Source organism: Triplophysa dalaica, chromosome 18 (genome assembly GCF_015846415.1).
Source record: "Triplophysa dalaica isolate WHDGS20190420 chromosome 18, ASM1584641v1, whole genome shotgun sequence".
In the NCBI taxonomy this organism is placed as follows: Eukaryota; Metazoa; Chordata; class Actinopteri; order Cypriniformes; family Nemacheilidae; genus Triplophysa; species Triplophysa dalaica.
The window spans coordinates 773,764-792,454 of NC_079559.1; the positions used below are offsets into that span (position 1 = coordinate 773,764).

Sequence of the window (18,691 nt, forward strand, 5' to 3'; positions counted from 1 at the left end):
AAAGTTAACTCTCAAATATTTTTTGATTGTAGTATTAATTGCTCTACAAATATAAACTACTATTTTTATTTTTACAGACTAAAATCCTTTAAACAATTGATTCTAATTACACCTCTTGTTTATATTTCTCTGAAAACCATAGATATAAATGGTTAAAACTTTGTATCTTTTCCACTTTAATGCCTACTTAAGGTGAATCGCTTCGTTGTTTTATTTTAAGTATTTTATGTCACTTTGGGTAAAATAGTCTGCTGATTAAATATTAATGTCAACACTCTAGAAAACAATTTATAATGTTTCAACCCAAATTATTTACATTTTCTACATATTTCATATTTATAAGTATTTTTTATTGGAAACTAGAGTTTCTTTATTTCACAAACTGCGTATATTTCAAGTGTGTAATCGTTTATACCTGTCCGTTAATTGTGATCTCGTTGCACTGCGCCGCGCACACCAGCAGATGTCGCTGTTTACACAGTTTCTCATCAGCATCTCATTAATTCTCTTCATGATCTGAGAGCACACTGGAGGGATCACGACTCGCTGTGTTACAGTGTCTTCTGTCATCTGAGAAACCGATGAGTACAGAAAACACACAGATAGCTTATTCATAACCGGTGATGTGGATATAGACTAGACACGGCATCAAATATACGGAATAGCACGTGAATTCCTCCGTGGATTTACACAAATGATGCTTGCGTGAAGAGTGTGGATTTGACCACAGCATCTCTGGATTTTATTCTGCAGTTTATTCTACGGAGGATAGTCCTCTTAAACGGATTTCTCAATTTTATTGTATTTTTTATTCCATTATTTTGGAGACGTTGCAATCATTCGGTAATGAATGTAGATCGTGTAGGACAAGTGTTTGACAGTAAACTCAACACCGGTCCAGCACTGTCCTGAGATGTTTGTCATGTTTTGGTCAGATCTGGTAGTCCAGCTCTTGTAAGGTATTGAACGCAGAACGCTTGAGCAGCTCGAGCTCGAACCCACTGCGTCTCTCATGTGGGTGTTTGACGCGCAGCGCGCAACAGGAGCGTCAGTGAGAGACGCGTCGCTATTATCAGTGTCATGATATCGATCATTGATCATGGCCAGAAACAGCTCTCTGTACTTTCGCATCGTTGAAGGAAGAAATCTGCCCGCTAAAGATGTGTAAGTATCTGTTTAGTCTCGATGTGTTTGTGCGCATCTGGAGTGATGCTCTTGACATGCTCGTGTTGTTTTTCGACAGTTCTGGGACCAGTGATCCGTACTGTCTCATCAAAGTTGACAATGAAGTTGTGGCCAGGTGAGTCTTCATTTCATTCTTTTGTCTCTAAATTGAAAAATTGTTAGAATACGAAAAAATATTTGTATTTACTGTATGCAAAACGGTTTTTATGTCAACTTTGGTGTAGTTTATTATTGTATATTAGAAAGCGTTTGTGGTATTTATACATTTTTTTATTTAATAGATATGGTATGTCCTTATTTAGATTGAATTTAGTGTTTTATTTGTAAACAATAATGCATGACACATTTTGTAATCAATTAAAATGTGTTCTGCTTAATAATAGACATAATGATGGTCGGGGACATATATCATTCTTCACTATTTCACACTGAAAGAGTTAATGAGGGATTGTCATGTGCTGTGATTTTTGTTATGACCCCCCCACACACACGCACGCACACACACGCACACACACACACACACACACACACACACACACACACACACACACACACACACACACACACCCCCCCACACACACACACACACACACACACACACAAACACACACAAACACACACACACGCGCACACAGACACACACACACACACATTTCTTCTGTATCACCATCAAGCATCAGCTCTTTACAGCATCATCCCGTTACCATGGAGATCAACTAAACAATTGGAAGACCCCCTCCAATGACACAAAATGATTTGTGTGTTCAGTAAATGTGTGTGTTCGTCTTTTAGATGGCGTATATTTGATTCTGCACACCTGGCGCGGTGCATATTTAAAACGCTTTGTGTCTTTTGAAATGGAAATGACCGAGCGTCCCTTTGAGAAACGGGGTGAACCGATTGATTGTTTTCCATCATCGTCACTTGCGGTCATTTGAATGCTTTCTGTATCCGGGCAAATTCACAAACTCACACGTAAACTGCGTAAATCTTTTATACTGCGTGATGGTTGAAGCTTGGCAATTGTGTTTTTTGAGAAATGAAAGGTTTCTTCTGTGCTCCATACAGGACAGCGACCATCTGGAAGAACCTGAATCCGTTCTGGGGGGAAGAATATTCCCTTCATCTGCCCACCGGCTTCCACTCGCTCACCTTCTATGTGATGGACGAGGACAACATTGGGTAATAAAATGTGCTTTGAAAACACAGATTTTGAGCGATCACCCAGAAGGTCATTTGTCATCGTGTTAGCGCAAAGCTCATTTTCAATTAGACAGCAGGAGGAGTTCAAATCCCAACCTGATGATGTCTTTTAGTAAAAAATCATCGTGCATTTCGTCTTATGAAACATGGAAAGAGTCACAGAAGTTTGAAGTGAAATGAGGGTGGGAGGATTCTGACAGAGATGTCAGTTTAAAGGGTGCTTCTGATACCTTCTTACAGAAGGAGCGAGTGTAAAGTGTGAGATTGGATGAGTAAACTAACAGCTGACAGCAGGCGGGACAGTCTTTCCTCTTCACAATGACATCTGAACGATCGACTCTCAGAGTGTTTCGGTGTTAATGCCGATCTCTGATGTAGACGAGCACACAGACGTGTCACACGGACAGCTTAATGCAGATTCTTTCTTTCATGTTGTCTCGTTAAATCACAATTATAGTCATGTGTCTTCATTGTGTTGGATCATGAAACTGTACTTGACACTGGATTTTTTTATGTCACAGTCATGATGACGTTATCGGGAAAATCTCTCTGAGCAAAGAAGTGATCGCGGCTCAAGCTAAAGGTAAACACTTTCTCGTGCTAAAGTCAGATGTTGTTCTTCTGTGATGTGGTTCAGAGGTGATCTGATTTCACATCTTATTTTAATGCGATTTATGGAAAATTTTATTTATTCATGCATTTCTTCTTTTCTTTTTTATTATATTGTTCATTCTAGAATTTAATATGTTGAGGAATTTAAGAAAACAGTTTGTGATACAGTGTAAAGTCACATATTGAAAGCGTGTTTGTGTTTAAGTCAGGAGAGAGGTCTGTTCATCTGATACGGAGGCGTTTCTCGTTCTTATGAGAAAAACATGTGATGTACAGTTTTAGTGACCACGCCACCCCACAGAGGCTTTCACATCTTTACCCAGCATGCACTTGCCCTGCATGAATCACTGCCGCCCGTCACGACTGACTCACCCACAGGATCATGGGAAGAGTTTTCAAATCTCAGACTTCTGATTTATCGCGACTGTAAACCCAAGTCAGCATACTGCACATCATTCAAACACGGAAGAAATGTTATTGCTTCAATGTTGCTCTTTCATAGTTTAAGAGATTAGACGGAGTTCTCAGTTTCTCAACTTAGTCTCAGATTTTTCTAATGAAAGATGTAAAAAAGAGAATCAAATGAGAGTGTAATGAAGAGCGTGGAGGTGTAAATGAATGTAGATTGTCGGGGTGAAATCGTCTGGATGTTTGAGTTCATATTGAGATGTTCCTTTACTTATGATTGCAGACGAGACGAATCTGGGTTTGTAGTTGAGATGATTCAACACAGAATGTCATGTGTGACATGTTTTTTCTCTCCTGTAGGTTTTGATAACTGGTTGAATCTGACTCGTGTTGATCCAGATGAAGAGATCCAGGGCGAGATTCATTTGTCTCTGGAGCTGCAAAGAGATGTGGACAGAACCTGTCTGAAGTGTCACGTCATCGAGGCTCGGTGAGACTAAGACATCTCTCTTCTTCATCTCTCATCATCTGTATCTTCTTTCTAAAGACTGATGGAGCCCGATGGTTCCTCAGTTCTATCTCCTGACGTCATCAGCATCACTCCAGCTCAATGTGAAGGGCAGAAAACGGAAGGAACCAATCAGCTGAGTTATTATGTCAGATTGGTTTAGACTTTAGGACTTTAAGTTTTAGGTTTCATGCCAGAACATTCACTGTCATATTCCAACTGGGTCCTGCAGCAAGATTTGAGATGTTAAATAAGCTGCTTTGTTGGGTCTAAAGAGAGAAAGCTGTGATGAGTCGTGATGTCACAACCATCGCATTACCATCACAGTGCTGCTTAAATTGTGCGAATGTTTTATTTCTCACAGAGATTTGGCCCCGCGTGATATTTCCGGGACGTCTGATCCATTCACAAGAATCATCTACAACAATCTCAGCGTTGAGACATCGGTGAGATCATGACTCTCGATCCGGTGCTCATCATTCAATACAGCTGATGGATCGGGAGGTTTATTCTGTGTGGAAATATGAAATACATGCATTTACGAGTTTACATGTTAATATAAACACAGTCTGCATTTGGTTGGCAATGCTGCTGGCATGACATCAATCTATTACAGACAGATATCAACTGAAATATCTTCTTTGTTGTGTGTTTGTTTTTGCGTCAGATCATCAAGAAAACACGCTTCCCGCACTGGGATGAACATCTGGAGTTGTGTTTGAATGAAGGTGGAGATGATGTTGATGGAAACATCACTGTGGAGGTCTGGGATTGGGATATGGTGGGCAAGAATGATTTCCTGGGGAAGGTGAGAACACACTTTAAATAATTCACATGAGGAAAATATCAGTGTCACCTCAGCGCTCATAATGTCTCCTCCTGAACTCAAATCATGCTCACGGCTCATGACTCCATACACAGAATGAAATGGGTTAAATACTTTGGGTAACGCTGGCTTACATGTTGGCCAAGTTTCTTAGTGCTGTAAGAATACTTAAGAAAAGAATAGATGATAAGATAAAATAAGAATAGAATAGTATAGAAAAGAAAATAATAGAATAGATGATAAGATAAAATAAGAATAGAATAGTATAGAAAAGAAAAGAAAATAATAGAATAGATGATAAGATAAGATAAGATAGGAAGAGAATAGAATAGACAATAATAGAATAGAATAGAATAGAATAGAATAGAATAGAAAAGATAGGATGATAAGATTAACGATGTAAACATAAGTCATAAACAATGAAATATATTTTCAAGTAGAAATATCTAAACATTCTTTAAATCAATGTTCATTACTTGAGAAGCACAATGACATAATATATTACTGTCCCGCTTGTTTTCTGAAAACAAATTGTGCCAGTGGTGCAAGAAAACCTTTATCAAATATTATATTCCTTGCACCATTGGGAGATTATCTGCATTTAAGCCTTAACTTTTTTTCAGAACACAAGATTTCATATCTCAAGTTATTTAACTCTCAAGTAAATGTCACTTGATTTAAGAACGTTTACCTTTAGATATTAGTAACAAAGAACCAGACAAGAATCTGAGGAAAAGAATGAAATACCAGTGGAGGGAACATTCTCTTGACATCCATGAAGATCACAGTGTAGAATAATAAACCTGGAGTTCATTCAGAAGACAGAGGTTATTTTCAGAAGCCATCATCTGCTGTGTGATGTCATGGCTTTTAGAGAGAGTTGATGTTTTACCCGCTGCTGAGAGAGAGAGAGAGAGAGAGAGAGAGAGATGTTTGAGTAGATGTCCCGCTGTCTATAACACTTTTACACGATATAAAGAATCATAGAATCAATAGAGAACAATCTTGTGTAGTTAATGCATCACCCACAAAACCACACAGAGACTCACTTTACACACTGATGTCATTGTGTTTCTCATGTGTAAGGACTCAACAACACGTCAGAACATGTGTGTGTGTGTTTGTTTAGGTGGAGATTCCTCTCTCGTGTTTGTCCAGAAGTCCAGTACTGAAGGGATGGTTTCGCCTGCAGCCGCTGGGAAACACGGAGGATGACGCTGGGTAAACATGCGTGTGTGTGTGTGTGTCTGTATGTGTGTGGTTAAAACAATCCCATAGACTTACATTACAAGAGGAAGCCCAGTCATATGTAGCACTTTAGATTTAAAACAAACCAAGAAATAGTGTTTACAAAACACCACAAACTTCTTCATGTGCGCATTTATGTCACAAACTCTAGTGTTAGTGTCACAACTGAACATATTGTGTTGTGTTTTCAGTTGATTTATGTATGCAAAATGTTTCAGTGTAGTAAATATAAACGTGTGAACGTCATGTTACTGTGTTTCTCAGGGCTTGTGTTGAGAATAAATAATAAATGAAAGTTTATATTGTGATAACACCTGCATGATGAGCATCACCTCTCTCTCTCTCTCTCTCTGTGTGTGTGTGTCAGGGGCAAGCTGGGTGCGTTACGTCTGAAGGTTCGTTTGGTGGAGGAGAGAATTCTTCCCTCGGTGTATTATCAGCCTCTGATGCATCTGCTGGTGGAGACCATCATTTCTCCATCTGAGGTACATCACACATACACACGTGCACACACGCACACGCACACACACACACACCTGCTGTCAGCAACAACATTTACACACAAAAACTTAAATTAAGTTGTTAAGACAGTGGTGAAATAATTGCAAAAAATGTCATTATTAATTAACCCAAACACACAACAAACCATCAGAAACATTGAATCAAACAGATGAAATTTACATTTACTTATATAATATACTGTTTATCATGATCTGTTTGAATACTGGATTCTGATTGGTTGGAAGTTGTGCATTAAAACCGTTCAGTTCTGGTCAGTTTGATCAATGTTTTTAATCAACTGAGGAAAATAAGCTTCATTTGATCAAAAATGACACTGTAAACATCAATAACAGTTCTAACATAGGTGGTTTGGGCTCCACGTCGTGCCTTAAAATCCGTGGTTTATCCCTTACGTATTTTTCATCATCATATTCAATAAATTAATTTCAGATTTTTGCCCAGATCTTTTGGTCAAGGGTGTATGAAGATGAAATGATGCTGACTGTGGTCTGATCCTGTTGTCAGGTGGATGAGCCCACGCCTCTGACTTTACTGGAGGAGATCACAACAGGAGAGAGCCGTCAGGACATCGCCATGACTCTGGTGAAGATTTACCTCGGCCAAGGTCTCATTGTGCCATTCCTGGATTATCTCAACACCCGAGAAGTCCACAACACCAGTACGTGTGTGATAACCTCGGCCCGGCTATATTTACACAGACTCTCTCTCTCTCTCTCTCTCTCTCTTTCATTAATGTTGTTTTTCTCACTGTGAGCGCGTGGGATTTTAGATCCTCGGCTGGTGTTTACGTTCGTGTCTCAGATAAACAAAGTGTCCAAGTTTCCATAGCAACTCAACAGGACGCAGTTCGTTAAATGAAACAGACGATCATAAGATGGGCGTGTCCGTCTGTGAGTGACAGAAGATTAAGGGCCTGATCAGACAGAACGCAGAACAGTCTTTTCCTGTGAGATGCGGCACTTTTGAATTGTTTTCAGTTGGCAGGGAGTGTTTTGCGCTGCTTATGCGTAGCATATTAGGCTCAACTCTGAGCAGAAAAGCACTTGACGTCATGTGTGCTTTCTTCCATTGTCCAACCAAAATAGCAGCGCCCCTCGCATTTTCGAACATGAAAGGCGCATTCTGTGTGATCGCACCCTTAAAGAGTCAGCCTATAGGTAAGCTCTGAGGTGACATGTATTTATATGCAAACCTCAGATGTGAGTTAGCATTTTAGGACTTTAGGTTCCATCGCTCCAAAGTCTAAAGGTATTTTGAATGGGTTTTTGGTAAATTGTCCGAAATAGTTCACGTTTTATTCTATGACATAAAGCACACCAGTTATAACCCACTTGTGATTATCATTTTTTATAATAAATGATTTAAAGCCTTATTGTGTTTTAAAAACGGCGGTTGCTAACAAGTTGCTGAAAGTCACTACTTCCTTAGACGTTAGACGTCATCGGATGTCATTTTTTCTTGCAAAACCACTTAGCAACCACTTAGCAACACCCAAAATCAACACCCATCACATAGCCCAGAGCAGTTGAATATGAGAGTTAAGACACTCGCTGCCGTGTGGTCATGTGTTGGTTCATAGAGCGCTCAAAAGTTCCAAACAAGTCTGTGCTGTCGATATAAATGGTTTGTAGCAGGACAGACAACAGCAACTGTTTTTGCATAAATTTATCTAAATATTAGAACACTGTGTACACTAATTACTACGTCGACTACATTTATAGCAGCATTTTATTCTGGGAGTACTATGAACATTAGATCAGTCTTTGTGTTTATTTTTATTGTTGAATATCAACAGCAAACCCTTTAAAATGTTAAAACATGACTTTATTTCACTAACTGAATAGAAAATGTGTTTGGGAGACATTGAAATGAATTGGCTTCAGTGGAGTGTCGGATCTATCGGACTCTCCATGACGTGAGTTACTTACACAGTCTGTTCCTCCAATCGAGGTCTATGCAAGTGTCGCAACTCTCATATTCAACAGGACTGACATGGCCATGCTGTAAAAAACATTTAAAACAACCACCTACAGTTTTATATTGATTATTTCATAAAATGCCCAAAAATCTCAAACTCAAATCATCATCTTGGGACCCCCAGTTTGAGAAGCACTGGTGTAGATGAATGTTTATGAACAGATGAATGAATGTTGTCTTGTTTTCTGTACGGTCCCAACAGCAGATCCAAACACACTGTTCCGCTCAAACTCATTGGCCTCTAAAGCAATGGAGCAGTTCATGAAGGTGTGTGTAATAGAACTGTGTGTGTACATGTGTGTACATGTGTGTGTGGGCTGCAGTGTGATGTTTGTTTGTGTGTTTGTGTGCCAGGCTGTGGGGATGCTGTACTTACATGATGTTCTGAAGCCCATCATCAATCGCATCTTTGAGGAGAAGAAATACATCGAACTCGATCCGTGTAAGATAGACCTCAGCCGCTCCAGGTGCGCACACACACATACAGACACACACACACACACACACACACACAGAAGGGGTGTTGCCAGGCAACAGAAGAGGACTCTAAAAACTTTGCTTGTATAAATAGCACTTTTGCTGTTTCCACCTGTAAAATGTCAGCGAGCATCTCATGATGTGTGGAGGAAGTGAATTTCATTTAGTTTTGATTAGACATCTGCACATTTATAAAGTGAATAATGTGAACATCATGTGTCCAGACGGATCTCTTTCAAAGGTTCAGTGTCTGATGCTGAGATCCGGCAGAGCAGTGTGGGTCTGTTACAGACGTATCTGAGCATCATCATGGAAGCCGTGGTCACTTCTGTGGCTCAGTGTCCTCCTGTCATGAGACTTGTGTTCAAACAGCTTCATAAACGAGTGGAGGAACAGTTTCCACAACCAGAGAATGAGGTAGAAGCTCATCAAACGTCTGATCTCGTCTGGTGTCTGATGTGATGTAATGTCAGGTGTGTGTGTGTGTTCTCTCTGCAGGATGTCAAGTATTTGGCCATCAGTGGGTTTTTCTTCTTGCGTCTGTTCGCTCCCGCCATCCTGACACCTAAACTCTTCCAGCTGAGAGAACATCACGCTGACACACGCACCGGCAGAACACTGCTGCTGCTCGCCAAGGTCCAACACACACATAAAAACACACACACACACACACACTGATACACACACACACATGCACCGGCAGAACACTGCTGCTGCTCGCCAAGGTCCAACACACACACAAACACACACACACACACACACTGATACACATACACACATGCACCGGCAGAACACTGCTGCTGCTCGCCAAGGTCCAACACACACACACACGCAAACACACACGCATATACATACACACACACATGCACAAATACATACGCATAAACACGCACGCATACACACATGCACAAATACACACACAAACAAGAGCACACATACACTTATACACATAAACATATACATGCACACACACATGCACAAATACACACACAAACAAGAGCACACACACACTTATACACATAAACATATACACGCACACACACATGCAAAAATACACACACAAACAAGAGCACACATACACTTATACACATAAACATATACACACACATGCACAAATACACACACAAACAAGAGCACACACACACTTATACACATAAACATATACACGCACACACACATGCAAAAATACACACCCAAACAAGAACACACATGCATGCATACACACACGCATGCATACATACACACACACACAAACGCACCCACACACGCGCACGCATACACACACACAGTGAGAGAGAGAGAGCTGTCAATGGTGCTGATCTCTCTCTCTCTCTCTCTCAGGCTCTTCAGAGTGTGGGTAATTTAGGTCTTCAGTTGGGTCATGGGAAGGAACAGTGGATGACTCCTCTGCACTCCATCATTCTGTGCAGCGTCTCCTCTGTCAAAGATTTCCTCGACAAACTTATAGACATCGAGTACGACAGCGGTGAGTGAAGGGTGAACATGCCCACAAACATCAGACCCCAGCAACACGTTACCATGACGACACATATCTCTTAAACATTATTTATAGATCGTTCGCTTATTGGATGTTCCATTTGTTTGGTTGTGTGTGTTTGTTTTGTGTTAAAGAAACATCTCGTCTGTAATCCACAAGCTGTATCATCTGAGCATCACACATTTGGATCAGAACCTCCAGCTTGTGAATTACACAAATGAGCTGTTGTGCTCAAACAGTGTGTGTCTGTAGTAATTATAATTATATAGAGTGTGTGTGTGTGTGTGTGTGTGTATCTACGTGTGCGTGTGTGTGTTTCGTGTATGTATGGGCGTGTATATGCACACAGGTGTGTGTATATGCTTGTGTGTGTATGCTTGTGTGTGTGTATGTGGGCGTGTGTGTATGTGGACGTGTGTATGCTCATGTGTGTGTGTGTGTGTGTGTGTGTGTGCGTGTATACGCACGTGTGTGTGTATGCTCGTTTGTGTACGCGTGTGTGTGTATGCTCGTGTCTGTGTATGCTCTCGTGTGTGTTTATGTATGCGTGTGTGGTGTGTGTGTGTGTGTGTATGTATGCGTGTGTGGTGTGTGTGTGTGTGTGTGTGTGTGTGTGTATGTATTTGTATGCGCACATGTGTGTATGCTTGTGTGTGTGATTATGTATGCGTGTGTGTGTATGAATGTGTGTGTGAATGCGCACGTGTGTATGCTCGTGTGTATGTATGCGTGCAAGTGTGTGTATGCTCGTGTGTATGCGTGCAGGTGTGTGTGTATGCTTGTGTGTGTTTGTGTATACTCCTGTGTACAGTCTTGTTGTAGAGCATCAAACACTTAAATATTTAATGCATCTGTGAATACAACAACACTTGATGTTACTGTAGCTACACAAGAAGTTACTCAAACACACCTACTCTGTGTGTGTGTGTGTGTGTGTGTGTGTGTGTATGTGTGTGTGTGTATCTGAGTGAGTTTTCAGTGTCAAAAAAATAAAAGTAACGATCTGAATCTCCAATGTAACTTGATTATTAATCAAACGAATTTTAATTTAAAAAAAGTATTTAACATGTATTTGACAATGTGAAAGTGCAGAATGATTTGTGTGAGGTTTGTGTTTAGGGATGGTGATATGCCTTTAGCTCAGTATCTAAACAATAGAAGTCTATGGCAATTCTTCACAAAGATTAAAATTGATCATGTTTGCTGTTGTCATGTTTCACAGTCAGTTGTAAATGTGTGTGACGTGACATTTGATACACACGTGTTTGTGTGTGTACAGTATGTGTGTGTCGTGTGGACGAGTGCACCACCTGCTGTCTGTACTGAAGCGGTGAAGCAGATGTCTCACTGCTCACGTCTCCTTCAGTCTCTCTGTTAAACTCACATTATTGAACATTGTCAAACTCACTGTTAGCACTACATAGCACAACACATGACAATGCCCTGACAGTGTGTGTTGTGTGTGCAGTGTGTGGAGCTCCTCAGCGTGCTGTGTTCTTACCTTCAGTCGCAGTGAAAGAAGGATTCATGCAGAAATACACGGCAGAAGGTCCACAGCTCATCAAACGCTTGGCCTTTAAGAAACGATACTTCTGGCTGAGCTCAGAGACGCTGTCCTACGCCAAGAGCTCAGACTGGCAGGTCTGACACAAACACACACATAAACACACAGACATTTACACAGTTCATTTGTAAACAGCCATCATTATCTCACTGTATATGTGTGTGTGTGTGTGTGTTACAGGTGCGCACTTCAATACCCATCCAGTGTGTGTGTGCTGTGGAGCGAGTGGATGAAAACGCTTTTCAGCTCCAGAACGTCATGCAGGTCGTAACACAAGATACAGAAGGACAACTACAAACCACATATTTGCAATGCAAGGTAATACACACACTCACACAGTCTACATACACACACACACACACAAACAAACACACACTCTGAAATACTCATACAGTCAATATGAGCATGCACGCACACACGCACACAGATGTTTGTACAGCTATCTTTATGAGGACATACATTGACGCAATGCAATCTCTACCCCCTTACCCTAACCATCAGAAGTGAGTACCTGACCCTAATCATAAACCTAAACCTGATTATAACCTAAACCTGATTATAATCTAAACCTGATTATTACCTAAATCTGATTATAACCTAAACCCTGATTATAACCTAAACCTGATTATAATCTAAACCTGATTATTACCTAAACCTGATTATAACCTAAACCTGATTATAATCTAAACCTGATTATTACCTAAATCTGATTATAACCTAAACCTGATTATTACCTAAACCTGATTATAACCTAAACCTGATTATAACCTAAACCTGATTATAATCTAAACCTGATTATTACCTAAATCTGATTATAACCTAAACCCTGATTATAACCTAAACCTGATTATAATCTAAACCTGATTATTACCTAAACCTGATTATAACCTAAACCTGATTATAATCTAAACCTGATTATTACCTAAATCTGATTATAACCTAAACCTGATTATTACCTAAACCTGATTATAACCTAAACCTGATTATAATCTAAACCTGATTATTACCTAAATCTGATTATAACCTAAACCCTGATTATAACCTAAACCTGATTATAATCTAAACCTGATTATTACCTAAACCTGATTATAACCTAAACCTGATTATAATCTAAACCTGATTATTACCTAAATCTGATTATAACCTAAACCTGATTATTACCTAAACCTGATTATAACCTAAACCTGATTATAACCTAAACCTGATTATAACCTAAACCTGATTATTACCTAAACCTGATTATAACCTAAACCTGATTATAACCTAAACCTGATTATAATCTAAACCTGATTATAACCTAAACCTGATTATAATCTAAACCTGATTATTACCTAAACCTGATTATAACCTAAATCTGATTATAACCTAAACCTGATTATAACCTAAACCTGATTATAACCTGAACCTGATTATAACCTAAACCTGATTATAACCTAAACCTGATTATAACCTAAACCTGATTATAATCTAAACCTGATTATTACCTAAACCTGATTATTACCTAAACCTGATTATAACCTAAACCTGATTATAACCTAAACCTGATTATAACCTAAACCTGATTATTACCTAAACCTGATTATAACCTAAACCTGATTATAACCTAAACCTGATTATAACCTAAACCTGATTATTACCTAAACCTGATTATAACCTAAACCTGATTATAACCTAAACCTGATTATAACCTAAACCTGATTATAACCTAAACCTGATTATAACCTAAACCTGATTATAACCTAAACCTGATTATAACCTAAACCTGATTATTACCTAAACCTGATTATAACCTAAACCTGATTATAACCTAAACCTGATTATTACCTAAACCTGATTATAACCTAAACCTGATTATAACCTAAACCTGATTATAACCTAAACCTGATTATAACCTGAACCTGATTATAACCTGAACCTGATTATAACCTAAACCTGATTATAACCTAAACCTGATTATAATCTAAACCTGATTATTACCTAAACCTGATTATTACCTAAACCTGATTATAACCTAAACCTGATTATAACCTAAACCTGATTATAACCTAAACCTGATTATTACCTAAACCTGATTATTACCTAAACCTGATTATAACCTAAACCTGATTATAACCTAAACCTGATTATAACCTAAACCTGATTATAACCTAAACCTGATTATAACCTAAACCTGATTATAACCTAAACCTGATTATAATCTAAACCTGATTATAACCTAAACCTGATTATAACCTAAACCTGATTATAACCTAAACCTGATTATAACCTAAACCTGATTATAACCTAAACCTGATTATTACCTAAACCTGATTATAACCTGAACCTGATTATAACCTAAACCTGATTATAACCTAAACCTGATTATAACCTAAACCTGATTATAACCTAAACCTGATTATAATCTAAACCTGATTATTACCTAAACCTGATTATAACCTAAACCTGATTATAACCTAAACCTGATTATAACCTAAACCTGATTATTACCTAAACCTGATTATAACCTAAACCTGATTATAACCTAAACCTGATTATAACCTAAACCTGATTATAATCTAAACCTGATTATTACCTAAACCTGATTATTACCTAAATCTGATTATAAACTGAACCTGATTATAACCTAAACCTGATTATAACCTAAACCTGATTATTACCTAAATCTGATTATAATCTAAACCTGGTTATAACCTAAACCTGATTATTATCTAAACCTGATTATTACCTAAATCTGATTATAACCTAAACCTGATTATAACCTAAACCTGATTATTACCTAAACCTGATTATAACCTAAACCTGAACCTGAATCAGTGTGCACACACACTGAAGCAAGCAGACACGCACACACACAATTAATGTGTTTTAAATGACTCACTTTAACCAGCGCCTCCGTGTGTGTATGTGTGTGTGTGTTTGTGTGTGTGTGTGTGTTTCAGAATGTGAATGATCTGAATCAGTGGCTGTCAGCGATCAGGAAGGTCAGTGTTTATAATGACAACATGCTTCCATCATTTCATCCTGGAGCGTACCGCAGTAACAAATGGACCTGCTGCTTACAGCCAGACAGTACAGGTACTCAATATTCAAATGTGACATCATCACTTTACCATGGTACTGACACAGTAATGTTATATAGAAGTGTGTTTCAGTTTCTCTTCATCTCCCAATGGTTCTGTTTTTCATATTGTTTATGATAAATAATGAGTGATGAACTAATACAGTTGAGTCATATCAGTGGTGTGTGTGTCTGTGTGTGTCTGTGTGTGTCTGTGTGTGTGTCAGCCGCAGGCTGCAGTCGGACTCATTCTGCTGTGACTCTGGCTGACTGGAGCGACCCGCTGGATCCTGATGCTGAAACACAGATCATATATAAAGAACTTCTGCAGGGCCGAGACAAACTCAGGTGTGTGTGTGTGTGTGAACAGACCTGATATCTGCTGCAGAAGTGAAATCGTCCAGCAGGTGTCACTGTTGTGCTGAAAGAACTGAGAGAACTAAAGCAAACACTATAATTACCATGACAACTGACTGTCAAAAAGCCATCATCTTTCAGCTTCATCATGCTCCATGTATTTCTGACACAGGAAGAAATACCTGGACACACAGGAAATGGAAACAGCAGAACAGGAAGTGACTTCATTGAAGACCAATCAACCGTCATCAGGTCAGACGCACTCCGTCACATTAACACACACACTGTGACAGTAAGCGGTTCTCACTGTTCTTCACGAATGTGTGTTAGTGTCAGTACAGGAGCGTGGAGAACGTGCAGGAGCCGTCGCCGCTCGTCTGCTGGATGTTGTTTTGGATTTAGAAGAAGCTCATTCATCCTTCAAGAGCCGAGAAACAGACGAGAGCGGTTCACTCATTATGAGCTTGTAGAGAATGAAACTCCTCCTCTAACACACGCATGATTATCACTGTACACAGAACTATAACATGAAACTTATGCAATGCACTCATGACACGTCTTTAATGAACACCGCTTCTGAATGTCTAGGAATTATTTGTATGTTATTTGTATGTTTTTACTGTTTTTTTAAACTGATGCCACACTGTAGCTTTACTAACCTGCTGTGTACATGTGTGTGTTTGTTAATCCTGCCGTATGCATGCCATGGCATTTGCTGAACAGCGTGAGCCTGTGAAAAAACCCCACACAGAATTAACTATTCAAAGGGATACTTCCCCAAAAATAACTTCCCAAACCTGTAGATGTTATTGTTCTGTTTAAGGCAAAATGAGATATTTTGAAGAATGTAGAGAAGCAAACAGTTCTGGTGCACTGCCATTTTAATTTTTCATTTACGGAAAAAAACAATCAATATGAAAATTTGTCCTATGGTGTGATGGCAAAACGTTAGAATAAAACGATGTAATTAAGATACTATTAATTTTTTTATATATCCTATATATTATAAACATGCATATTAATATGAATGAATTGATTAATGTCACACCCACCATAGGTCACATAGGTTTTATTTGTAGGCTATACAATAAAAAGTATTTGTCAATTATATAAGGATACTTATTTAAGTAAACAATGTACATTTTTTGTAATTTGACCATTTTTTACATTTTTGACCATATTTCAAAAATACAGAAATAAAACTGTAAAATAAAATAGGAAATTCTGTAAAAATAATGTACAGTGTACTATGGCAGTCAATGGTGTCCCAGAAATGTCAGTCACTAACATTCTTCCAAATATCTATCTTTGTGTTCATCAGAACAAAGTAATGAATCCAGATTTGGATCAACTTGAGGATGAATAAATGATGGGAGAATTTTCATCTTCAGGTGAAGAATCCCTTCAACACGTGAATGACTTGACTACACACTTCTTTCGTGATTTTTTTCCAACAGGTGTGAATTAGTTTTTGACCAAATGAACAGTGTTTCTGGACTCCACTAATCCTGTAATAGTAATCTTTTTTATATTTGCACAAAGTCATTTATATATCTTGTAAAATCAGCATTCGTTTGATTTACCGATGATACTTTACAGACTGCTTGGTGTTTATTTAAGTTTAGTAAAGAGGAAAAAAGACTCATGATCTAGATGTTTCTGTGCACAGATTCAGGTAACTGGTGTAAAAGTGAAACTGGGACATGATGGTTTTGATGTTTGTGGCTAATTTAGCTAATTTAGAAGTTTGTGGCTGTGAAACAAGCTGAAGTTAAACTTTGCAACGTGCCAAATGGTGTTTTTTGGTTATGTGAGCATGTTGGTGCAAGACGACCATGAAATAGTGTTGTTGTTGTTTTTTTCGCCAATTTATATAGTTTTTAACATTTATTGTTGTGTACAATATAATGCCTTTGTTGGTTAAATTCACAGAGAGCTTTTTATCTGCTGTGCCTATTAAAACTGTTTACACAAAACTGCAGAAAGAAACTTGCGGCATTTTTTTAGGATCAGTGGCGTGTGTGATGGTTTATTTACTGTAAATTAGCTGTTAAACTACTTTTCAGGTTAGAGGAAAGATGGGGATTAATCTTCATTTTAAATAAATTACATTTTCTCAAGAAGCATTACATTAAAAACTGAACATACCTTTATTCATTCTTTGAATGTAAATCTAAATTTTAATGTAAGTTTGCTTTATAAAGTAGTTGAAAAGAGTTAGTCAATAAAATGGGGTTCCCTTCATAAAGCATTTGCAAATGTGTTCATTCATGATTAAGAAGTCATTTACAAATGCATTATAAAGCAGTTATAACTGTGTATCTAAAAAGGGATTCTAACGAAATACCTGTCAAATAGTGACATGTTGAACTCACATGTTATTAAACCTCAATAAATGTGAAAACTTCACAAGCATCCACTTTTCTTTAAAGTGCACTTTCATGGGCTGTCAATACTTCTAAATATATGATTCACATCAGAGATGTAGTCTTGTGAGCCAGCATTCTGTTTCTACAATAAATAATAAATAAATGTTTTATGGTTTTGAACAACCTTTGTGCGTTTAGTGTTAAAATGACATGAAAAGTTTTGAGCAAGAGTTGATCTTAGTATGTAAGAAAAAACGGCTTTGGAAAAGGATCACGATCTTAAGACATTCTGGAGGACACCGGAATCAGATCAGGTAAACGACATGGTTTGAAAAGTGACATAAGATATGACAGAAAAAGCAACATAACACCCTTCAGTCTTTTTGTTTTATTTATCCAGATATCACTGCTTTATAATGCATTTGTAAATGACTTATTAATCATTAATGAACACATTTATAAATGCTTTATGAAGGGAACCTTAATGTTAAGTGTAAACATCAAATCTTATAGAAGACTAATGTTTACAGCTTATTTCAGGAAATGTTGAATGTGCATTAATCTTGACTGATTTAATAATGTAAAGTAAAAATGATAGTTGAATTTCTATTGTCCGGCTTTTAAATGTAAGGGATATTGTACAGGCAGCCGGTTGTTATCGCAGAAATAATCCCCTACACTGATTCTATCACACTGTCGGGGCTTATTTTGCGATAACATTCGGCCGATTATACATTATCCCGCTTATTTCACCGCTACTTGCCACATGAGAAAAAAACTGAACATGAAATGTGAATTTAAAATATTTGATTAGCTCAATATTACCGAATGCAATCTTTGGGTGTTAAAGTAAGAAACGACGTTTAAACATCACAAATA

At 38.1% G+C, this 18,691-nt stretch overlaps 1 protein-coding gene across 2 annotated transcripts; it reads left to right on the plus strand.

Annotated features, from left to right (window-relative positions):
* Nucleotides 1-529: 529 nt before the first annotated feature.
* LOC130407093 (rasGAP-activating-like protein 1) lies at nucleotides 530-17,459 on the plus strand. Of its 2 annotated transcripts, XM_056729750.1 has the most exons (21): nucleotides 530-1,164; nucleotides 1,244-1,300; nucleotides 2,254-2,367; nucleotides 2,910-2,971; nucleotides 3,769-3,898; nucleotides 4,281-4,362; nucleotides 4,584-4,724; nucleotides 5,872-5,963; nucleotides 6,358-6,475; nucleotides 7,017-7,170; nucleotides 8,692-8,756; nucleotides 8,844-8,956; nucleotides 9,191-9,383; nucleotides 9,465-9,602; nucleotides 10,308-10,452; nucleotides 11,933-12,105; nucleotides 12,209-12,346; nucleotides 14,968-15,103; nucleotides 15,314-15,434; nucleotides 15,616-15,695; nucleotides 15,774-17,459. In XM_056729750.1, the coding sequence occupies exons 1-21, from the start codon at nucleotides 1,100-1,102 to the stop codon at nucleotides 15,911-15,913; spliced, it is 2,457 nt and encodes an 818-aa protein (XP_056585728.1). In that variant the 5' UTR covers nucleotides 530-1,099; the 3' UTR covers nucleotides 15,914-17,459. The 2 variants fall into 2 exon arrangements, with proteins under 2 accessions (XP_056585728.1, XP_056585729.1); XM_056729751.1 differs by lacking the exons at nucleotides 530-1,164; nucleotides 1,244-1,300; nucleotides 2,254-2,367 and having other exon boundaries at nucleotides 2,930-2,971; nucleotides 3,210-3,898.
* Nucleotides 17,460-18,691: the final 1,232 nt, after the last annotated feature.